Raw genomic sequence first — 26,000 nt, 5'->3', positions numbered from 1 at the left:
ACAATTAAGACATGAATTTCAAAAAGAAATCTTACATCCCGCCCTAATACATCCTTAGATTAAGCACAGTGGAAGAATATATCTGCTGTATTAGATAGAAGTTATGCAATATACACAAGTGCTCAACTACATACTTCCTGTGGTCATTGTCTTCTCGTATAAGAAGGAAGTCTTCCCTCATATAAGAGAAATCTTTTGGTGGAAAAGTGGATAAGGGATATGAGAAGAGATTGACCAGTTCATTACTTTCTGAACAGTGAATGCAAGAAAGTGACTTCTCTGCCATGACAAAATTTAAAAAAACATACCTCTCCAAATTATAATGGCTAAAGTTCTTTGTAATGGGACTTGATCTGGGGAAAATATCAAACTTTTCTCACTGCATAGTGACAGCATTCCTATCATATTTTCCTAATGAATGAGCATGGATTATATGAACACTAGCTATGCAGTAGCATCAATAAGCTCTTTGACACAACAATTACCAGAGGAACGTGGCTTGATGTCTAGAGATCAAGTACTTCGTTTTTAACTTTTTATATCATTATTAGGAGCATAACTTTGGAAAATAAAATATTGGCTTGTTTTAAAACAAGCCAAACACTGTGTTTTTTGCATAAGAATGATATCTCCAAAGTGGCTTTTTTCTTCACAAAACAAGCTGATGTGAAGGTCAGATACTTAAGTTCTTTGGGCAGAGGACATCTTTCTGCCTTTGAAGCACCTGCTGCAGCATGGCCACAAACCCTGAGAGAATGATTTGGACTCTACTGACTTACAAGTAGCACCGGAATATTGCAGAACACTGTTTCTCATTAATAAAAGAGCTAAATGGAAGATATTAGGTTTACAATGCAGTTCTATAGTAATACTTAAAAAACAAAACAAAACAAAAAACAGTCTGAGTGAACTGTTACACTCAATAGTTGACTAAATATTACTTCAGACAAAAATTAAGTAGTACTTCTGACACAGCTTTCAAACAACTTAGATACAGGAAAAGAACAGAATTATCCCAATGGGTAGTACGAATTCTCAATTTGTTCATAATATTTAATGGTAAACAAATGAGACTTTATTCAACACTTAAGAAATGTGCATCTCTTTCTTTAATTGGGGTTCTCTATTCAAACTTGTGCAATCAAGTTAAAAAGAAATCTAAGGAATTCTTTCAACACAAACTTTTCATTTCCTGGAAGTTTGATAGTTGTTTGCTATATGTATTTTAAGTGCTACTTTTTAAAAACAACATTCATATGGTAACAGTCTGGTCCCCAGCTGGATGACTGATGTATAACAAATATATGACAAAAGTACAGCCTAATATTTGCATTACCTTTCAGTGGTCATATAAACTGAAAATGAAAAAAAAAAACCAACTTTAAAATTCTTCCATTTACAGAGCATTTCTTGAGAATGTTCCTACACAGTGAATACAACAGAAACATGGAAACAGATGAAATTTGTTTGTATTCACAGTAATTATTTGCAGCATTGTACCCAATGAAGTTATACTATTTCTAGAACCAGTCATCACTCCAGAACAGAAGTAGTTTAATGTATTTTCTGTACAGGATGAATCTAAATATATGCATTTATCAGCTCATATAAAGCAACACGTGCTTGCTATAGAATTCTGTTCCCAGAGCCAGAAAGTCCAGACACATCCATTGTTTATATCTCCCCTGGGTGCAAACCTACAAAGGGGATGGCATCCTCCTCTATGTCACACGTGGTCAGGACATAGAGCCAATTGGCCATACTAATTGAGATCAAAGGTCCATCAGGTCTAATGAGCAGTATCCAGTAAGAGCCAGTATTAGCTGCCCATAGAAGTAGTAAAAGTAAACGACACCTACTTGTTATACTCTCCTCACTCATTCTGTCACCTTGTGATGGTCTACTTATCAGGCAGTTCTCAACTTTGATGTTTATTTATTTATTTATTTATTTATTATTTTAAGAAAACCAAAGATAATTTTTCCTTGAATTTTCAAATATTTCTTCAAACTAAGTCATCTTCTGGCTTCTACAATATTCTGCAGCAGTGACTTCCAAGGTCTAATAAGACCTTGTGTGGAAAAACTCCCTCTTGCTTTTTATCTTATTCAATAAATTAATTTGATGACACCTGATGTGTATTACGAACAACAGTGATTTCTCTATATACTTCTCTTTAATTTACATATCCCTTCCAGGTGCCTCTTTTCCTAGCTGAAGAACTTGCATTGAGTTGCTCCAGAGCTTTCATTACAAGAACTATTTTCCAGTTTTATTGCACTTTGGGGGAACAGCAAATAGTAATCACACACAGAACTAAAGTCATACACATATGCAAGTAGAGGGATGATTTCTCAGTCTCTTATTTTTCCAGTCATTGCTTAATTCTGATTTGCTTTTCTGGTAACTACTGACTCCAGGCTTCATATCATATATTTTTTTAACCAAACCATAACACTTCTCTACTTTGTGAATAAAATGTCACAGTTGTTTTTCTCCCAAGTGCATGACTTTATAATTACCAACACCAAATTCAACACTCAATCACTTAGTAGTACCCCAAGATACTTCTGAAACAATTCATTAAGCTTTCCCTTTTACCACCTTGCATATTTCAGTATCACCAGTAACTGTCAACTAGCTCCTCTTTGTATTAAGATCATCTGCAAATACAACAAGAATGGGAAACTGTGGGGGCTCCACTGATGTGCTTCTGCCACTGTGAAAATTGATCATTTCTTCTTATTCTTTATTACCTATTTGTTGACCTGGTCCATGAAAGCGCTCTCTCACACACCACAATAATTTAATTTTTTGAAGAACATTTGCTGAATAGAAATCTTCTCCAAACACACTAAACTTTTTAATTTTGCTTAATTAAAGAGAGGTTCAAAGTTACATACATCAAGAAAAATGCAATGGAGTGAATTAATTAAATGAAGGGTATGAAGTGCAGCTGTATCTTCTAGACACTGAGTAGTATTTATTTCCCTGAATATATCCTTAGAAATTCCTTCTCACCCTCTAAACAGATTTGAGACACACAGCCTCAAGATCTGTTGTGTGAATGCATACAATTTTTAATTTATTTAACTTAAAGAGAACCTTTGCTGACACCTAGCAGATAAATGATTAATTGCACTTCTTAGCATCTTTATGGAAGCCCTACAGGAAATATTTTTGAGCCTGAAGTGACATATATAAAAACCCCACAGATATTTGCAAGTAAACAAAAGTGCAAGTTACAACCATAATGAAGTATTTCCTAAAATGATTTTCTTTGGGTACAGACATCCTCATCTGTTGTATAATTCCAAACGTCTGCTCAAATCTAAGTAGATAATAGCTTTAAGACAAAAATAAATAAATAAATACAGAGAACCCCATTTAACTTCAGAGCCCTGATTACTAAACCGGAGGTATTACTGTGAACTGTACTAGAGAAACACATCCCTCTACCCACAAAATAATAGTGTCCGATGACATAAGACGAAACAAATTAAACCGAGTGAAGGAATCTGTTAATATGAACCAAACCAACATAGTCTCATTTGCTGCAATGTCTGTTTCTACGCAGTTTTTACCCCTGCTCCTTTCCAAGCTCTACAAGGAGTCAGGAACAGCTCAAAAGCATAAGGCTGCTCATGGCAAAATCACCCCTTTTCTCTCACCTTCAGGCCTGGCCCTGACACTTTTTGCCACCACAGGCCTTAACTTCAGTTCAGGTCTCACACTTTCTCTCCCCTAGAGCAATGAGCAGTAGAGACACAGCCATCTCCAAGCAAAATATTCATGGAAAAATGAGAAATAGACCATTTACCCATTTGCATCCCACTTCCTTATTCTTACCATTTTCTGAGATTAAGAAAAAAACATAGCTGACTCACTGCCTGCAGAAGCTCTCCTCATATTTTCTTCCTCTGATCTGTAACTCCTAAGCCACAACTGTGATAACTAATTCTCATTCCGGTGATACAGCCCCAGGTTGGAGACACCACTTCACTCAGGAATCTCAGTCACAATTGAGAAAGACTGGGACAGCGTACGAGCAGCATCAATACACATCCGCTTTACCATTGCAGTCTTCTCCAGTGATCTCCTACTCACAAAGAACATGAAAGTACATATTTTTTTGGTCCAACCTAATGCAGCCGTTCTTATGGTTGTTGGGGATATACCACTGCCCTCAAACTACTACGTGAATTGTTTGATAGAGGTTTCAAACGTGATATAGGAAAATTTGACAAGAACTATACTTCACTAAGGGGACCACCTCCAGTATATAATACCTCTATAATACTATTTTCAATATTCTATACAATTCTCAAAGTGTATCTTTCGGTTGGCTATAATTCCAGTTCCACCTCAATCTTTTCATCAATCTACCCTGCATCATGTTAAAATAGGAAAATTTATCCCTTTTTAGAAAAAGGGAGTAAGATTTACCCCCCCCCCCCCCCAGTAAGAGTTGTGTAAGGACAAACAGATTGTGAAATTGCAGAGTCATCTTGAATCAAGCCCCATAAAATCATCACTTTGCAAAGACTTCTGTAAGGTCTAGAAAATTAATTCTAGAAGTTCATTAATTCCTCATTCTTTGTAACTTACAACACTTCAAAACCTTCCATGCCACTTCTGCTCCTTCCTCCAATGACTTCAGAATTAACTCTGCTACAAGTTTCCATTTTTATTACTTTAGCTGGTACGTCCACAGACCTGAAAAGCCTCTATATTAGTTGCTCAACCATACTGGAACTTCATAGGAAAGAAAATATGTAAGGGACATTGTCCAAATTGCAAGTAACTCTGAATTCACAGCTGTTCAAATGCTGTCTTGCTAAGACTGAAGCATGTTTCTTGAGACAAGACCTTGTCAAAGGATGAAATTTCAAAAGCCCTTACATAATCTAAAAAAAACGAGTCCCCCTGAACCACAAAATGAAGTATTCATCTTCCCTGGGGTTTCAATGTATCTTCCTTTTACAGGTTACCCATAAAAATTTGAAAATCCCACCTGAAAAGACTTAAGACTAGGATTTTTAAGAGAGTTCTAAGCTGCTCAGCTCTGGAAGCCATTGAGGATTGAGCACTGACTTCTTCAGGGTCCTTTCTGAAAAATATCAACCTATGTCTTTTAAGCTTCCACAGGTAAAAGCTTACAGAGGCTACAAACGGTGGCTTGACAATGGGGAAAAAAGAAGACAAAGATGGCAATGGCTGTAGTCAGAGGTAACATTTTAGCATCTTCCTACAGACCTAGTAAGAAAGCAGCTTTTGATAACAGCCTCAGAAGCAGCTCAGTCTTCTGCACTGGGGCACGAAGCAGCTGCAGCATGGACTGACAAAGGGGGAAACAGATCAGGAGGAGTAAGATGAAGAAAAGGAGATAGTTAAAGCAGACTAGCACCTAATTATGTCCTTGGTGAAAGAGAAATGCAGAAAAATATCAAGATGAAAAGAGTTTTGAATCAGCACCTTCCCCTAAATGCAAAGAAGAGATAGGAAGCTAATAAATGTTGTCTCACCAACCTACAGCAGTAGCTCCCTTCCCTTGGACTCTCACTTAATAATTAGGTGAAGGAGAACCACACTGAAAGATCCGATGCTTGGCTTCCTTCAAGCTTAATTTCACCATGCAATAGACACAAGTATAATCACAGCACTTCAGATTTGGTATACTCTGGTAGCATGGTTTTGCTGAAAACTGATTTTAAAAGTTGCATGCACATCCAGCCAGGTTATACAAAACGATCACTCCACTTGCTATACCACTGCATTTATTTGTACCTAAAAGCATCAGAGAACAAAAACTATACATTAAGATACTAAGACATCACTTTGAGATATTTTCACTAAAGCGATCGCTAAGATCCTGATTTACAATGCTAACTGGTCCACAGAAATAGTAGAGAAACCTTCCACTTTAAAGAGGAAGACTTCATATGAAAGATAGTTTCAAAGAAGCAGATCCAAAACCAGGACATTCCACATTTTTTGCCATCCTTATTTGAAAATATTTTTGTCTGAATCATAGGTGAATTCATTTTGTTGAGTCAAAGCTTGCTGAACCTTCTAATTATTTCACAAAATAAAGTCATAAACGTTGCTGCTGCCTGTAATTTCATCTATTTCCTGCCTCTCCTCAACATACTCCAGAAGCAATGCAAAGACAAAATTAAATAAAATGTGTTTATATATTAAATAGTCTTAAATTATATATAGTTTTAACCACCCCGCAGCTGCCACAAGCCAAGTTGGCATCAGTGCATTCCATATATAGAATAATATTGTATATGCATCCCCAGACACATAAAGGGGTATATAACCTGGTCTTGCACAAACTTTGGGCAAGTTTGTAAAATGCAGGAAAGGTTACAGTAATAAGCAGTTTGGCTGAGGAACCAAAGACACTTTGAGTAAAGGCAGTTCAATACAATTACAGTTTGCTTTGTATAATCATTGTAGCCTACAGTTAATATAACAGGTATATTGACATATCCTAAAGTTGCCTTCTCAATCTTCCACTTTTTAAAAACAAACAACAACCAAAAAAAAAAAAAAAGATACATTTTGCTCCATTTTACATCTTATTTCACTTTGACCCTTAGTTACTGTCCCCAGATGGAACATAAACCTAATAAAACTACAAAAACAAGACCATTATTTAGCCTTTGTTCCCAAAGTTGGAACTTGTGGAACAAGCCCCCTGTTGGCAGACCATGACTTCGACCAGCCCAAAGAACTCACTGCAATAAAACCACGATGTACAAATACGCCATGTCACACATTCACAGGACAGAAACATTGTAGGCTTGGGAATGAGCTTTCCTTATGGGATCAAGCAGGAAAGAAATTGGGTCAGAACGAAAAGCTCTGACTTGGCCACAAACACCTGAAAGAACAGCTAAGGGCACCAGATGCCACGTTCCTTCTCCGAGGCACATTCTTTGTCTCCAAGTTCTGTCCACCGTGGAAGTCTTCGAAGAAAAACTACCTGCTTTAGACCTCATATGTAAAGAAGTAAAATACATGTTTCAGATATGCATTGATTACTTTCTAACATCTCTAAACATTAATGTATTTCCTCTCACTTTCCTACAGCTTGCCCTGCCATTATGACCTGAGCAATAAGATCCATCAGCTTTCCAGTTGAGCACGACTCAAAGGGCCAACGCCACTGTCAAACCTTGCCAGACTTTCTGCCAAGTTTGCTACCAGAAGGGGGGGAAGCACCATGTTCTGTAATGAGGAGGGAGCAATGGTAAGAGGGACAACTGTCTCCTTTTAACAATCTTGTTTCTAGCTGAGGAGGTGGAAGTCTGAGCAGCTTTCCTTCCACTCCCAGCCATCTGTTATAAAACATAATAAAGGACAGTTCTGCATCAGCAATTACTACTGATGAAACCAATGTGCTCTGCTGCAATCTCTAAAACAGGATGCCTAATTTTATCAGCCTACAGAGGAACTTACTCTTTCTCAGAACTATGGACTCAGAGCAATCCGCATTCCTCAGTTCAGCCCCCTCCTCAACCTTTTCCCCAATACGCAGCATGTTTTGTGCCGGTGATCTCCCCTGATTTTAACACTGTTATCTATGTTTGGGGGGGGAGAGGGGAAAGCTGACCTCATGCAGCATTTTACTGGGAAAGCCTAGATGTCAGAGGGCACTTGTACAAATACCACAAAAATAAAACTACGGAAAATAAAACAGAGAAAAAAAAAATCCACAACCCAAAACACAATAGAAACAACACTTTGTGTTCCTATTTTAAGTGCCTCTCTCAATGCTATATGCATAGCAGCTAAAGGCAAGCTGGAAACCAGCCAGGTCCTGGCTGCCAGCAAAAATTTTGTCACCTCCTTTGAACATCTGAAGTATGTTTACCCAATAGATTTCATTAAATTACACTTCCATTAGGAAGCATACAATGTTGATACTCATCTCAAAGATAAAAGGGATCGCTAAGAGGCATGTCATCCTGCTCCCCAGCTGATTGCTATTTCTGGGCCAATCAAGGAAAGGAGCCAGAACAATACTTAGTTAAAAAAATGCAGCATCTCCCCAAGGACTACATACTAAGAGACTGCAGCTCCATTATCAAAATGAGCATATCATTAATGACAATACACATACAGTGCGTTATTTTAATACAACTCATACACAACAAACAAGCTGTATTTGGGTCATTAGCTGAATTTGTAAAGCAGTATTTCCAAGGGTTAGAAACTCCTTATTGAGATAGGAAGTTATAGGCTGGGGGTGGGGGGGAACAAATATTTCATATGATCCCAAAATACAGTGAATAGAATAACACTGTGTGGTTTGAAGTGCATTGTAGTAGCTAACAGAACAATAGGCTATTCAAGCATGAGTTCCCATTTTAAAGTAAAGCAGAAGTAATTTAAAACACCAGGCAGTGTTTTGCTAAGTATGTGAGGGATAATGAAAGCAAAATGTAGTTTATACTGCATGCATCACCTTTTAAATTATTATTAGAGTACAGTTAAAAAAAAAAAAAAAAAAAAAAAAAGCAAAAAAGGGGCTCAAAATAAATGTTAGAAACATTAAAACAATCTATAGAAAAAACATGCTGATTTTGAGGCAAGACACTAGGAAGGGAATGACACAAGAGACTCAAATTCAGAAGTCTGCTAGGACTGTTCAGCTGTTATCCTACAGGAGGCTGAGCCTCTCCTAGTGGAGAGGAGGAGATATCTTTGTCTCTATGCATTGGCGTTAGATGTATGATGTTTACTCTGCTTCCTAATCTCCAATTCACATAACAGCAATAAAGGCATGAGGACAAAACCAAAACCATACTAATTAAAAACTGAAGTAATAGGAAAGGGCTGGGAGGGGATAGCTCTTCACAGCCAGGCTCTACCCAGTCCTTTTGCAGCAATCTGTGATTATTAATCTCTAAAAACACTCCTTGCTCAGTATTCTGCAATCTAGACTTCAGCCAATCTCTTTCAAGATACAGAAAACCTTTCGGTTTAGCCATATTTGACATGCAATATGAACTCCAATTATCCATCTTTTTGCAATTAATCATCTCACAATTACATTTCCTGCACTTATAAGCATCCAGCTGGGAACTGAGTTTTAATCTAGGAAATAAAAAAAAAAAAAAAAGAAAGATTCAGGTTTCTAACAAATTACTTCTAATTAACCAGAACCTTTTCTAGTCATTCCAACCTAAAGACGCCTACAGCAAATGAAAGAATTTATTGTTTGCATTCCTAATGATATTTTAAAATTTCATTTCAATTTCCCCAATGAATAACTTTCAGGAAACTCACTGCATTTATATTTACTTAAACAAACATGTTGTTAAGAGGGAAACACACAACAACAACAACTATCCTAAGGGAAGAAAAAGAGAGCTGGGATTATAACACTGAGCAGAAAAGCTGCTAAATAAAAATAAGGAACCAGCATGGAAATTTCCAGAAGTACGTTGTAGTTATCCCGCCCAGACCCTGCAGAGTTATGGGGAATCTCAAAATTGTGTTCCCAAATAACGGTTTAGAAATGAAAGGTGCATATAATTTTCAGAACAAAACATTCAGTTCTGCTGATGCGAGGCGGCAATTTATAGACAATATAAAGGAAGTGGATTAAATGAACCCACCTAGTTAGATAACTCAGGAAACTCAGTCAGTGGTGGTTAAAGAGCACATGAAAGAGCTTCGTCCCACAACTTTCCCTGATTTCCCCAGGGAAAGATTTGGAATAAGACCCACGCAAAGCATGCTTACTGCCTGATTGGGAACTGCTTAGTATCACAGGGAGGTAACACAAGGTAAATATCAAATATAACAGTTTCATTTACATTAAGTCTTATCAATTTTCTCCAACTGCTTTAAAAAGTCAATGCAACCATCTGACAGAATATGATTGTTGCAAAGTAGAGTATACCTTTCATGTTCTTTGGACAGTCAAATACCAGAGGGTTTTCTGTCAATTATGCAATATCACAGATGTACATCCCAAATCTGTCCATCTAACTTACAAAAAGAAAACACTATACAGCAGAAAAATATCTTGTGAACTACCCTTAAGTAATACATAATATATAAGTCAGTCTAACTGCAGAAATATTTCTGCTCAAAAGGCTGGTGTTCATTAATAAGCTACCAAAGTTTCCACAACACAAAATAGGACTGCATTAATTAGCTGATTGATTCAATACCAAGTTAGAGTAGTTAATTATTCTGGAAAAGAATTATTTTTAATACACCTGAAGCCTTCCAAATCTATTAAATTTTATATGCCTTCACCAGCTTCCCATTACTTTGAGTTTCATTAACTTCCTCTGTAGGCACTTAGAGAACACCGAAACTGTTGGTGTAGTTTTGTTTTTCTTTATAACACAGAGGGCCAATTGTGACCATAGACATCCTTTAACTCATTTAAAACAAAGGAAAAACAAACAAAAAAAAAACTGGTAGTAACTTCCTCCACCACTAGTAAGATGTATCAAGTTCTAATCCCTGCCACAGCAGCAACAGTTTTAACTCCAACAACTCCGTGTCACGAGGCAATTAACACCAACCTCCACATCCGAGCTTCTCCTTAACTTCTCTGTCTCACATGCACACACGCAGAGTACAGGGCATTCAATAATCACAGAATCACAGAATTTCTAGGTTGGAAGAGACCTCAAGATCATCGAGTCCAACCTCTGACCTAACGCTAGCAGTCCCCACTAAACCATATCCCTAAGTTCTACATCTAAACGTCTTTTGAAGACTTCCAGGGATGGTGACTCCACCACTTCCCTGGGCAGCCTGTTCCAATGCCTCACAACCCTTTCAGTAAAGAAGTTCTTCCTAACATCTAACCTAAAACTCCCCTGGCTCAACTTAAGCCCATTCCCCCTCGTCCTGTCACCAGGCACGTGGGAGAACAGACCAACCCCCACCTCGCTACAGCCTCCCTTGAGGTACCTATAGAGAGCGATAAGGTCGCCCCTGAGCCTCCTCTTCTCCAGGCTGAACAAGCCCAGCTCCCTCAGCCGCTCCTCGTAGGACTTGTTCTCCAGGCCCCTCACCAGCTTCGTCGCCCTTCTCTGCACCCGCTCAAGCACCTCGATGTCCTTGTAGCGAGGGGCCCAAAACTGAACACAGTACTCGAGGTGCGGCCTCACCAGAGCCGAGTACAGGGGGACGATCACCTCCCTAGCCCTGCTGGTCACGCTGTTTCTGATACAAGCCAGGATGCCGTTGGCCTTCTTGGCCACCTGAGCACACTGCTGGCTCATATTCAGCCGACTATCCACCATCACTCCCAGGTCCTTCTCTGCCTGGCAGCTCTCCAACCATTCCTCTCCCAGCCTGTAGCTCTGCTTGGGGTTATTGCGCCCCAGGTGCAGGACCCGGCACTTGGCCTTGTTGAACTTCATGCAGTTGACCTCAGCCCATCGGTGCAGCCTATCCATATCCTCCTGCAGAGCTTTCCTACCCTCAAGCAGATCGACACATGCACCTAACTTGGTGTCATCTGCAAACTTACTGCTTACTTACTTAATAAGGTGCAAGGAAAGGGTGGATCATCCTTGCTGAGACTCACAGGCACGTCTTTAGCCGTTTTCAATATTTAGCCAATATTCAAAGCACTCTGAATCCCTCCCTCCTGAGAGCTGGGTTCAACTTCCCAAGATATCCACCAGAGCAATTCCAACCTACCAGCCTACCAGTCCTTTTCCAATAGTGATAAAGGAAGACCCGCCAGAAGAAGCAGCAGGAACATTATGGAGAAGTTCATCTCAGTCATGAAATCACCAAAAGCCAGAAGAAAAACCTATGACAGTGTGAAGCACAGCAAGATTTTCTTCCTCATGCCCCTCATGAGCCTGAAATGTGAAATTGGGAGACAGCTGAGACAGGTTACAGAATTCTGTGGGATCTCTGCTCACAGCTCTGAGGATTCAAGTCATCACTGCCATGCTGGTAGCAGGGCAAGATAGTCCATCTTTCAGCATGTGCTCTAAGTAAGAGCTAAGGAATCCCACCAGAGGCCCCCAGTGCTGGTGCACAAAAGACCACGTACTGCTCACCCAGGCACCAGGTAGGCGAGCCTAGGTGTGTGGTATAAAAACATTACTCGAACAGTTTGGAACAGGCAGTTTTAGGACTCAGAAAGACAGAGGGCAGAGAACTCAGAGGTCACTTGAGACACCTGGCCCAGCTGCGCGGCTCCCAGCACCAACAGGTTCAGGTCAGCAATTTTTCAGGGCATGGGTCGACAGCTGAGCAGGGCTGGGCCATGGGAGCTGCAGACATCTTACAGCATTGCTGGGGCAGGGACTGATAGCCTCAGGGTTGAAATGGGGTCCTGGGCCATGAGCAGGACCTTCCTGGGGTTGAAATGGGGTCCTGGGGGTAGGTTACTCGGGGCTGTGAAAGGTTATTGGTGCCCTCCAGGCCCTGACACCTAAAGCTGTGGCTAACCTCAGCACAGCGTGATCCTAACCATGGCTCACAGAGGTTGCCGAAAGAGGCAAACAGACAACACACACTGGCTTCACGTCACCACCAAGGAGACCAGAAACACGCAGGTTAGAGATATTTTGCATACAAAGCAACCCTGATCCGGGTTAAAGGCAAGGCCACGTGTTTGTTGTAATAATAAACCGCTCCAACATTTTAAAAATAGTTTTACTGTTTTACTGCCCTGGAGTTACCCTTAGAAGCCCTGAAACTTTGGCAAGTCAGGAATGAACAGGTGATGTAACAGTGAGATTCAGAAGATACCAGATGAACATGAAAAATAAAAAGAATTAGAAGAAAAAACAACCCTCTCAGCTGCAGTCATTTAAGTAGGAACACCACAGAGAAAAGCTCTTAAGTGCAAATCTTTCTTATTGCAGCGTTACTTTCAGTGGCACATGAAACGGCAATGATAACAGGCTCAAAAAAAAAACTTTGAAAATAAAGTTAAAAGATACATGTAACTTAAAACTAACATCTTTTCCTACACAGAAAGGTTAAATTGTGGGGTTGACATTTGCATTTGTTACGTTGTCAACGTTTCCTGCCTATCAGCCTATGTACAAACAATATCTAAAGATGTCATCTACATATTTATACCAAAGGAGTTTATGAACAAGACCTGTCAGTATATTTTAACACCTTTCCAAAACGTCAGCTTTCATCAGGTATAAACACAACATGTTTAATTTATTAGTTTGGTTTAATATAAAAAGTTGACAATCATATGTCACCATAACTATTGATAAGGTAAATAAGGACTACGAAAACGTCAAAAAGTTATTAAAATGTTTCTCAGCTTCCTGAATCAAATTGGGCTTATTGGCTTTTCTCTGCCAATAAGTGCATCATGCATTTTTCTCCATATGGCTATTTTTTAAGTGATGTGTCCAACAGTGAAGTTTGCAGACAGATCATAATTCTTGGAGAATGTGAAATTCATTTTTGACTGTTTTGGGCAGGGGAAAGGGTTTTGTTTTATATTAAAAACAAAACAAAAGAAGAACAACAGAAACAAAACAAAACAAACAAACAAAAAACTTGTTCACCTGTATTTAAACATAAACCAAATATTTCTTCTTCTGAAGTGATCTAGAGTATATGAAGCCTGCACACAAGAAGGCACAAGAAACTTTCAGTACAACTCTGCAGTTCAGCAAAGCAATACATTTATTTTCACTTCCTGCAGTAGGCATTTGATTCAATTGCCTTGGGAGGAATGCTACTGTCACGTTCCCCCTTTTTTGTTTATAATGTCAGAAGGACAACCTTCTCCCACTTCTTCCTAGATATTGCCCTCAAAAATGTAAAAGGCAGCCTGGTCAGATTTCAAGAATTTCCCACCACCAGTACACAACCAAACAACTCATTGGTGAGGCATTCCAGTCAGATTGTCACAGTTCACAATACAGGAAAAAAAAATCTTATTTATCTGAAAACAAAGATAAACTCCATTGCATAGATTACTTCAAACACCCAAGCCAAACCCGTGCCAAATTTCACCAGATACTACAAAAGAGATTAAAGGGGGTGGGGGGTACAGAGAGTGGTCTGGTAATTGACAATTTATCTCCTTGCTAGAAACAGGACATGTAATTCTTTACCAAGCTGATACTATGATTTGATAATATGGACATTGAGGACTATTGCATGCCATAGTCTCTTAACTATTCCATTAAACTTAGAAGGCAGAGAAAAGGATAATGATTTCTTAGAATACGCCACACTTGCTGAACATAGTTTTCAATACTTGATTTGGATTTCCTACTGCTTAGATAACAAGAATTTCACTAATTCATGTCACTTTTGCATCAAAATGGCAGTGAGTAAAGCCGGGGACTTAGATATGGAATATCATAAGTATCAGCCACTAATTATTTGTTGATAGCATAAGTTCAATGCTGAGGATCTTTAAAGTGCATTGGATATAATGGAAAATTAAAGGTTTTGGTTTTTTGTTCAAATGACAAGTAGGTGATAGAATTGACACATGAACCATCATAAGTGATCTTTCCATAGTAATTGAAATGAAAAGACAATTTCCAAAAATGAAAGCAGTCCAAACATACTAATAACCAGACTTCAGGCTGTAAGACCTTGTACCCTGGTTTCTTTTATTTGAAATATATGAGAAGGGGAATGGAAATTTACAAAGGCCCTGAAACTTCTACAAAAGAAGGAAGGACCTTAAAAGATATTCTTGCTCCAAAATAATACATCTAACTACATCAGAAAAGATGGTATCTTGGTGTTTGTCCACTACAGTTGCTCTGCTGTGGAGATCTAGCTTACTTCTTGACCAAACATCCTCATTTTACATAGGGTTCAAAGCTGCCTGAAACACCAGGCTTTGGTTCTGACCCTTATTTCCCCACTGGGGCTGGAGTGTGTTTGGTGCACACCCAAAACAGAGATTCCATTTTTTTTTTCTCCAAAAGCAACCCTATCAATGCTTATGTGCAGTAAGTGAGGAGACTGGGGGATTCACTTCAATATCATAGCACTGCCAAACCAAACACCTCTGTACATGAAGCCCCATGTGGGTGAAAAGGCAACAGCTAAGAGATTTTTTAAAGGTACAAATGGCTTGCAAACTGGTGCTAGATTGCAGAGAAGGAAACTGAGCAAGTGACCTTAGCAACCCAGTACTTTCTAGCTATGAATTAAAAGAGAAAACTCCTCAAGTTTGTCCCAGAAAGAGAAGCAGAAAAAGAAAAGCGAAACTGTGGTGGGAGAGGAACAAATTTTCCTTATTCTAAAGTTCATGCATTTTAAACTGAGATCTCTACAGGGCACAAATGCTGAGCCACCGATCCGCGCTGCTGAACACAGTATGTGTAGCCCAAGAACGGAAAAAGGGGACCTTAATAACACGTTTGAAACTGACTCCAAGTATGGGTTGGAAGAAAGATGCAGCCCAGGTGCCTTCAACTGAAATAAAGATCTAACAGGAGGACAACGTGATAGAAGGTGAGGAAAAGACAAAAGGAGCACTAAGGGCTTAAAAAGGCTAGGAAAGTGATTCAGGTTAGTAACCTCTAACTTAATCCTGACCTTTCTATAACTTTTTGTTTTGATTTAGTTGACTGAACTAACTTTGTGGGAAGCTTATACAACTGAACCACAAGAGTCTGATTTCTCCTGAAGGCTGGGCAGAAAGCAGAGGAAATCACATGGTCACGTAAGGGTACCAATAACATTGAATTACAAAACAATACACAAATGCAGTCATTACAAATCAAATACTTTTTAAATAAAAAACTTTTAAAATTATAGTTAAGCTTACCTCTACTAGTTTTACTCACATAATAATTTTAGGTAAATAGTAGCTTTTTTTAAGGATGTTAAGTACTATAAAAAAAATAAAACCTCTAGTTTCAAAGACAGATGTTAATAGAATAATCAATAATATTGAAACTAACCTTCATTTCCTAAACAACACAAACAAAAATAATTAAAAGAAACACATCAACATACCAACTCCATTCTTTGCACAGTTCTTTATTTAAGTTCTTTATTTAATACTCGTTATCACAGTGCCAAAGAGCTGTACTTGTGGATGAGAAGCGCTCTTCTGCTAGGTGCTCTACAAAACAGGCATGCCTCGGTCAAAATGCTTGCAGTTACATTTCCTAAAATATCATTATAGATTTAATAAATTACTTTTCAAGTTTTGAGATAAGAGAAGTTGATTTGGCATTAATGTCATTATTCTCTCTTACATCAAATATTAAGTACCACTTTTTTCCTGGTTGGTGATATGCCACAGCAAAGGATATAGTTTGATTGAATAATGGCTCAAAACCCTTCTACTCATGAATCAGTGTGGAGGAAGGTGCTAACGTTATAACACAGGCACGTTTTCTATCTAAGGCCCAATCCAAGACCCAAAAACCACAGTAGGAGTCTTCCCTTTGACTTGCCAGGCTTCGTACGTGAATTCCTGTTGAACAGATTGGAAGTATGAAATTGCATTTTGGTCTTTTCCAAAATCCTACCCATTGTGCTTCCAAGGTAAGTTGGCGAACACTATCTGTACTCATTCTAATCTTAACTTCTCTGAAAAAAAACATGTTGGACATGCCACTCAATAGCAAACATGCAGAGCCCCCATCACACTCCCTAATATTCTTTTCTTAAGCAGCAGGCACCAAATAGCAAAAAACTGCTTTTCTTTTTTTTCTCCCTCATAAAATCCATCAGAAATGGTTAAATTGTACTCTAGCAGGGGAATATTACTCTATTCTATTACTGATCCCAGAAGTAACCTCTTATATCCTTTTTTTTTACTATCTTTTTATTTCTACTCTAATGCTCATTGATCAGATCTTTAAGGAGTGAAACCTCTGCAGTAATTATTAAATATTGGAAAAGGCTTATTTTCCTGGCACAGGCACTCTAACGGCAGTTTATAAAAATCACATGAAAAGTAAGGGAGGTGCTGTACTTGATCCACCTGTTGTAAATGGAGACAAGCATTACGTTGTCAAATGTGCAACTTATTCTTAAGTAGTCTTTGCAGGGATTTCTCCTCTAAGAACAGCAAGCTTAAACAGACTTTGTGGCCAAGAATCACTTTTTGTTGTGGTTTGTACAGCAGCTTGCAAAGGGAAACTGACTGTAGTTGGGACTGACTACTAAATGATTGCAGAATACAAATAAAAAGTTACCAAACAAAGGAACAGAGATATTCACACTTCTTCCATATGTTTCAGATAGTAAAGAACATTACAAGAGGGGAAAAAAAAAATCATTCTATTCCACTTCCAGCTGCATTTTTTGCTTTATATTCCTTCCTCACGAAGCCTTACGCCAGAAACAAGGCCACTCCACTGTTGTAAAACTCCATCTCTGTGTACCTGCACTAGCCAATTTTAAAGAACCATAAAGTTCCTTCTGTGCTCAATGCTGTTGTGTTAAAAAGAATCAATGCAGAGCACAAAATGAGAAGGTTTTATCTGGGAGAAAACAGTTTAACATTGCATGTCCTGGTTATTAAATGACATTTTTAAATATTTGCAACTTGTAAATATTAACATGTAAATATTTAATAAGTTTAATATTTTTTCTCTGGACAAATGAAATTCTACCTACATAAGGAAATAAGATTCTATTGAACACTGAAGGCATAAGCACAAACACCTACTTTGTTCTTGGGTTAGAGTCTGGGAAAGGGTGGCAGCAAAATTTACAATTTCAGTTAAATTCAACTGTAAGTTGCAAGAAAATAACGGCTGAATGAATGGATTGCATCATTCTCCCTAAGTATCCTTGACACTGTGAAGTTCATACTTAGGTGTTTATACTTCACAAATGCTTTTCAATCCACTACAGTAGATTTCTGAGAGAAAAACAAAACAAACAAAATACAAATACAAAACAAAAGCAATTTAACTTAAACGTGTTTCTATCACATTGAACTTTTTGTGCCATTTTTGGAAACTCGAGATTAGCAAAATAAAACTAAGTAACACGAGGCAACTTCAATTTCTGGTAAAATACACAAAAGTTAACATACAACATCACTAAAACAGCACACTGTAAATCATCAGAAAGAATGGGAGAACACATCTATCACTTTCTTCATTTCCCTTATTAAGAAATTTAGAATACGTTTGCATTTACAGTAATTGTTAACTGTCACAGAAGAATTTTTACTACGTATTATCATAAATCTGCTATTCTATGGTAAAGGTTTTCAGCAAAAAATAAGGTAACTAAAATATTATTTGTACTAGCTGAATATAATGAATGCCACTATTTGTAATGTTTGACAGCTATTTGACACCCTGACATACAATATATTTGGTTATGCAAAGAGATTTTTTCATACTCTAATATTTGCCTATGACGCAATAGGATTTTCAACAAGCGTTCAATATGTAATGATCATATAAAAATTTCCCCTTGAATTTCGACTGAGAAAATATCAAGATGAAGAGCAAACCTCTTGAAGTTGGGTAGAAATAGCTACTTTTAACAGCACTGCCTGTTTCAAGTTTCATTTTATGAAAGCAACAGAACCCAGCATGCAGCCAAAATAAAAATAAAAATAAAAAATTAGCCATTAGCCATTTGTTAAGCAAACTAATTTTTGACACAGGACAGCTAATCAGTTACCAACAGAAAGTTCACCATTTACCAAACTGCTACTTCACCATAAAGGAAAGCTGGCTTTGACCACGGCAATTAGTATCCTCATGTTTCAAACACTAAATTCTATTTTCACATTAATTTTTAAAACTATGTGGCTTTAACTTAAAATAAACTGTACATCAAAAGAATGGAAAATAAACAGCCAGGAACACAATTTGACGAATTGGATTTATTTAGTTTATTTAGCTAAACAGGGTCCATTGGATCTCTTTAATAGGCTGACAGTTGCACTGGGTTGGTTAATAAAACATTCAACACAGTATCTTCAGCCAATATAGAAATGCAAATCCCACCAGAAATATTTTATTCATGAAACAGTAATTTCAGTTACTACCAAAGAAAAAAAAAAAAAAAAAGGAAAAAAAAAAAAGAAAAGGAAAAAAAAGAAACGTAAGAAGAAAAAAAGGACTTGCTTTGCAAACAAACAGTGCCATCTAGTGTCAGTCCTTGAACAAACAAACCAAGAAATCCGAGGTCTGTAACTAATCCTTCCAATGTCAAAACGCTACCTTCTCCCTGTTTTTTCCTTTATCAGTAGCACGTCTTTCCCCACTTTGCAGTCAAACACAAATTAGCCTCTCTCTAGTCAGACGAAATAAAATTAAAAAAAAAAAAAAAAAGTGAATCATGCTAAGGAACTTGAGTGTAGTTCTAAACCAAAAAGTAAGCATGTTAAAATGATGGTTTTTTTTTTTGCTCAGCTTATCAGCTGTTTTTTCCTGAAATCTTTATGTTTAACTCATGATAGCAACCAAATCAAAATTCTGTTTATATGAGTGCAGGTGAGGCAATATGATGACAGGAGAGTGAGATATGCTCTCTGCTGCTTTATTCATCATCACAACCGCCTGCTGCATTCCAATTGCAGAGTCTTTATTACTGCTGCTATCAAAAGCAGGACAACGACAGCTTGCTGCTTTTTACATGGCAGGTAGGGGAGTATCACTTGACTAATATACAAAATCACTCAGAAAGAGGGTAACATTAAAGCCTTCCTCCTTCTCCCTGCCCAAAAAAAAAGCAGAATTCATCCTCTTCTGTATAAGAACTCACCTCACTCTCCAGCTGGCTATAAGTAATTTTGAGCAGATATATTGCTCCTTCCAACATTGGCAAGGAAGACCAGCACTCAGATTTAATATTACTACGTTGAGAAGTGGAAGTTCTGACATAAGAACAAATTATGTGGTAAAGAGAGAAATGATCCTTCTTTACGTGAAGAAGGCTGATGAGGGTTGGCATCCAGACATGTCTAAAGACTGCCAGGTGAGAAAGCGCGCTTAGTGAAGAAGGCATGTGTTGCTATACCAGAGCTGACATCATCCTGAATTTATATTACATGCCTTAAAATATATTTTACTGAAGGATTTCATTCTGCTGTAGACCAATTTTTGGCTTCGTTTAATTAAAAAATGTTTTTTGTGTGAAAGGAGAAAGGAAAGAAAGGCATGAATGTCTACAGTGCACTGTGAGTCAATATGCCTTTCATACATAGCCCCCAGCCAAACACAAGAACTACCAGACTCACCAAACTATTTTCTGAAAGTGCCTTTATTTGTAATCACCAGGCCAACACTATTGTTCCACAAACTGCTTTTTCATAAAATCACGTGCAACATCTCCACCACAACAGTCACTAAGTTGCTTAGGACCAACAAACTACGTACCACAAAGCTTGCCAGTCTCGTCACCACACATAAACCGAGAAGCAACATCTCTGGAGAGAGCTCTACAAAAGTTCCTAGGAGCATCAAGGGGAAGTTGGTTGAGAGAAGAATCTGGTTAAGGAATTAACTTTATAGACAATTAAAATTTGCTGCTTAGTTGACTTTATCCAGTAATATATCTTCACAAATCGTTTTCTGAGATGCACCTTACTGGTCAAACATGGGAGGGTTCTTTGTAAAGCATACCTACAAGTATTGTATTAAAAACCCAGGAAGTAAGGTGTGCTTCACCAGTCTGGCCTCTCAGGAATCTCAGGTAAATTGATCTAACCCCTTAGGTTAATTATAAATCAACCATGTTAACTCCTGTCTTTCACGTTTTCCTCTAAGGAAAAGCATGTCATCACGAGTAAATTTCAAGCTGAAATAAAATTCCTCCCCTCTCTGCTCTTCCACATGAAATTAAATATATTCTGAAGATGTAAATAAATGAAGGTAAGTTTTCTTCATGGAATCTAATTTATTGCATCTCTTAATCTTTCATTAAAAGCTCAGTCTAAGCCTTGAAAATTATAAATAAATAAATAAATTTCTAATAAGTATTCTATCCTGCCTCATTTTTTTCCCATTTAAAGCAGCAGTAGTGTAACAGCAAAATGTCAAATAATACCTCCACCTTCTTCCACCACAAACCCACCGAGGTGGGGAACAGAAGTGAAAACAAACTGAAGACAACATGGAATTCTCCTCTACAGAGGAGAAGTTAGCGCAATGTTCAGCAGCAGCCAAGTAGGCAAAGCAGCTCAAACTGGAAAGCTAAGGAAGATGCTGGTGATAAAAATGCAGGTCTCTAAATCATGTTTTGACAAGCATCTTTCATTATGCTTATAGCCTTATGATTATTTGTCTGGGTAGGTGACAGAACCTGAAATAAGGGCGGTGGTGCTGGCAAAAAGAAGCCAGCATGTGACTGGCACTATTGTAGCTGTTCTTCAGGTCAGCTCCTGGACTCAGGTGGTAACTCAGAGCCCCACAAAAGACCTAGCTTTATCTAATGAAATTCCATTGCTTATCTCCTTAAATGAAAGCTTAACAGTAGCTGTCATTTTAACTATTATATTAAACAGAACCTGTGGGATTTATGCAATATGAATATGTATCTTCACTATTTACTGAACTGAAGCTAAATGCCAAAAACATATCAAATTTGTCCAGTTTCATACAGTATATTCGTGGCTTCTCCTTCTCTTTTTTGATCCTAAATTGAAGGTCAGAATTACTAAAAACAGTAGCAATTCTGAATCTTTATCAGGAACAAGTACTGCTTCATAGACTGATAACAAATGCTACCCTCAAATTTTACCTTTGGGCTACCATGATAGAACAGAACAGTTCTTACACCTCCTCTGTTTGATGGCCATTTTTCTTGCAGAATATCCTATCCTACTTTCAGCAATGACTGTGTGGTACTCATGTTTTATAATACATATATTAATACATAATATTGCCTTACTGTGTATTTATATTACCTATCTATTGAATGCCTCATACTTCAACTGTGAGCTTCATGTAAGCATAGATTTGCTGTTTAGATAGTTACAGTTTGAGGCAAATTGGGATAAATTCAGATCAAAGTGCATTAACAAAATCTGGACAGCCTTTTAACCACTGTATATTTCCAGTGTTTAAAGATCACTGGCTATTTTGGGAGTTAATGCCTATTTGAAAAAATAAATCCATTTAATTAAAAGGTTGCAATAAAATATAGGCATTTGTTTGCATTTATAACTTACATTGTGCAGTCAGTTACCATGGACATTCTACATGTGGAATAATTGAGAAAAAAATATTTACAAGCTTAAACTACACAATGATGCCTTTGCAGGTGCAGAAAAAATAAATTAAAAAAAAAAAAAAAAAAAGCTGCTCATAGGAATCTTGGCCTGAATTTCAGAAACTCTTTAGTAGGTGGTCCAAAAACTTTAATGAACTCAGAAAGCACAAGTACGTGGTCTGCAACTCCACTCGGGGCCACAAGATAGAGCTATTACCGCAGCCTCTGCAACCCGGCAAACCTGCCCTGTGCACAAGCCCGAGAGCCACCAAAGGTTTGGGACTACACTTTGCAATACTTATCAGTACCCGTGGTGCTGATACATATTATTGAAAATAAGATAATCTAATTACGGTTAAAAAACAAAAACAAAACAAACAAACAAAAAAAAAACACAGCAACACATAAGCTTTAACAAACAGTTTAATTCTGTTTTGATACATGTTAATCAGGCATTTTTTTTTTTTGCAAAGTATCACTTCATTCTTGCCCTCTTCTTATGCTTCTCCCAAGGCATCTGGAACTCTGCCAGGCAGCAATTTGGTGTGACCTGACACAGCCAAATCAAAACTGCTTGCTACATGCACGGATCCTTCCCAAGGAAGGCTGCACAGCCCAGATGCAAGTATCAGAAATGTCTAGCTTCAGCTGAGGTGGAATGCATTCATTGTTAAATTTTCCCCCTACATAATCACAGTGCTCTGGTATCTGAGTACTTTTATTGACAAAATTGGGCTATCCTTTTATTCATTACCACTGTTCCTCTCCAACAGGGAAGAACAAGATAGAGCAAGGTAGTTTTTTTCTCCTCTAATATCATTTAATGCAGTTAGTTGGTAACCAATTACCCATGTGGGATACAGTGCATGGTAGTCATTGCCTCCAGACATACCTCTGGACTGCAGACTACTGATGAGTAATTGTGTGCACGACTCAAGATAACAAGGCTTAGCAATGAGGGGAAATAAATTTCTATTAGCAACTTTTTCCTACTTGATCAGAAAACTAACTAGAGACAGATAAGTGATTTTTGAACTTTTCAAAGCATAGCTCAACTAAGCTTAAATCCATATTTTTCAGAATATACTTCTGGCATGGTAGCGTGCATGAAACTAACCACATCATTCAAGTAAAGCGTGGACAGTGTACATACCTCACATTTACTTCTCCTAACTTTTAAATATGTTGTTGTGCTGCTGTTCTCCATAACTTCTTGGGTATTGGCAAATTTGCAAGATGTTAAAGGCATACAAAGAACCACAAAAACAGAAGTCTTATTCATTATGATGAATATAAAGGTTCCAGTTCCAGATCTATATTCACTTCTTGTCTGAAATATACATGTAGAACTTGTTTTAAAAGAATATATAATGATTTATGTAATTCTTGCAATTCATTTCACAGAGATTATTTCTTTAAATGAAACACACACTTCAAGATGATTGAGAAATGTCCTGTCTTCAGCACACATGTGCTTTACACAGGAAGAAAGGCCAAGCCAAATACAATGCGATCCAGCTGAGATTCCAACCCGTTTATAAAGAACATCACAAAACTTTGCAAACTCACATCTGCCTGCCTTTTGGAAGAGCTGAGAACCTTTAGCAGCAAACCTGTAAGCTGATCCTAACCCAAAACTGCCAGTATCATTCCCAGTTAAAGATTTCCCTTCAAAAAAAGCAAATTAATTTTAGAAACACTATGATCTGCTTTCTCTAAAGGTCTGCTAAAGCTCTTTAAAAATCTCTTACAATCAAACAGGTCACAACTCACTCAGGACAACATTCAGACAGAACGCACAAAAGCACTTTAATTTCAGCAAACATTTTCAACTTCCTGCCTTCAGTGGCCCTCCCGCCAGAGCAGTTTAAAGAGTCAAAATAACATTTCCTTTCCTTCCTCCTCTTCTTCTTTGAACTCACAATTGAATCATTTTGTTATACAGTTTCCAACAAATTGTTATTTGACTGGACAGTAGGACAAAAAGATTCTCAAACCTACTCATACAAACTTAGAAGATGTGTTAGTACTTAGAATCTGGGATTATGCAGGAAATTTAATCATAACAGCATTCTATTTTCTATACAACTGATTTTTTTCCAGGCACAACCATTGGCTTATCCCCTCCTCCCCAGTATTTTGCTTCATTATTCACTCCACTTTCTTCCCTTGATCTTTTGCTGAATGCCATCCTTGGATTTGGGGACTTTTTTCCCATTCTTATAATTTATTCCTTCCTCTTTCTCATGCCATTTTTTGCTTCCTCACTCTGAGCAACTACTTACCTTCTTCCAATCACAAGTCCTAGTGTTCTGACACATTTCTTGCACACATGCTCATTTCTCCTCTTCTGAACTCTCCCATTCCCTATTGCTTGGGAGTACAGAAGTGCCAGCTCCTTTCTTCTGGCAGCATGGAGAAATTGGCCAGCAACAAGTATGCTGACAGGGAATTCTCCTACACCTGAGGAAGTAAACAGCATTCACTCCTGGACAAGAAATTGCTCTCTTTTGGAAGCCACTGTTTACTCAATAAGACCATATACACTTCCTACAGGGGAACAGCATGAAATCATCTAAAATTTTGATGCAAGTCTTTTTATCCTAACATTCCTTAAACTTTACAGAATTGCAGACATCTTCCTGCTAATACATTTTTGTGCAACTCTTCAACTTGGCAGAAGCACAGAGGAGTGACAGTCAGCTGGATTTCCTGGCTGCAGGTACAAACATTGACTCCCCTCCCCTGTAGGGATAAACTGCTGCCAGCAACCGGAGAAAATTCACAGTTCTCTAGTGAATGGAAAACACTGCCAACAGTTATTTCTTTCTCCCCACCCTGGAGGAACTGAGCTGTTGCCAATTAACAAAGCATTTTCCTACACTTTGCAATCCCTTTGAACTTTTTCAGGACTTTAGAGAAAACGGTTTTGTCTCTATGTAAATCTATTCAATGCAAATCCTAGTCACAAAAAAGGACTGATAACTGTAGCAGAAAACCCTAGACGAGGGAATCTTGTTAATTTGCGTCCATTACTTGAAAAAATGTAGTATTTATAACAGATTTTTCCAAAACCAAGAAGAATCTAGGTGGAATGGAAAAGAAATAATAGAGACTAAGAAAATAAATGCATAGGAGATAAATTATATTCAAAAATTCCATGGATTGGAGATTACACTGCTTTTCATGTTACTGCCCACACTGCAACAAGCTGAATTAAACAAATTGTTATTTACCATGAAGAGTATACTTATGTTACATTTTTAGTATTAATTCTAACATTCTACCAATCTTTCCTTGAGAAATAAGGTTACCAGCTGTTATTCCAACAGCATAAACACTCCCAGTGTTTAATGTCGCAGAAACAAACCAGATCTGGGACAAAGGGGCAGAAGGCTACTGACCCAAATTGAGAATGCTACAAAAATAAAAGCTTCTCTTCCCTAGATTTTATCTGACCACAAATACAGAAAAATACATGCAGAACTTCTCTCTCACAGTAATCAAAAACACAGACTCAGTTGCCTGAATAACTGATTACGTTTGAAAAAAAATCTCATGGATGCCATCTTATTTTAACATGTGATATGTTAAAAACTCACGAAATCAGCTTCAAGTTTTCCCATTTCTTGTTTGTAGCTTCTCATTCGACTGCTGTACATTCCCCGACTTTGAGGCGGGATCTCTCGAACTTCAAGCTCCATCTGCTCAAGCTAGCAAGTAAAAATAAGGAAGAGACATGTAAATCAAAGGGATAATTAAAGCAAGGATAAATTTCTAGTGGGAGTTGTCCCTACCAGGGACAGGTTGGAACCAGATGATCTTTAAGATCCCTTCCAACCCAAACC

The 26,000-nt window shown here is 37.9% G+C and overlaps 1 protein-coding gene across 4 annotated transcripts in view; it reads right to left on the bottom strand.

Moving 5' to 3' along the window:
* The window catches only part of VTI1A (vesicle transport through interaction with t-SNAREs 1A), a 269,515-nt gene that overhangs the window by 230,119 nt on the left and 13,396 nt on the right, over window positions 1-26,000 (bottom strand). For all 4 annotated transcript variants that reach the window (XM_084290595.1, XM_084290593.1, XM_084290596.1 and 1 more), the window contains exon 3: window positions 25,755-25,865. In XM_084290595.1, the coding sequence (XP_084146721.1) occupies window positions 25,755-25,865 (111 nt within the window). The remainder of the gene's footprint in view (window positions 1-25,754; window positions 25,866-26,000) is intronic.

The sequence above is a fragment of the Netta rufina genome (assembly GCF_964035555.1).
Source record: "Netta rufina genome assembly, chromosome: 7".
Taxonomy (NCBI): domain Eukaryota; kingdom Metazoa; phylum Chordata; class Aves; order Anseriformes; family Anatidae; genus Netta; species Netta rufina.
The sequence above is the reverse complement of the archived record's forward strand: the minus strand, read 5'-3'. Positions and strand labels throughout refer to the sequence as shown.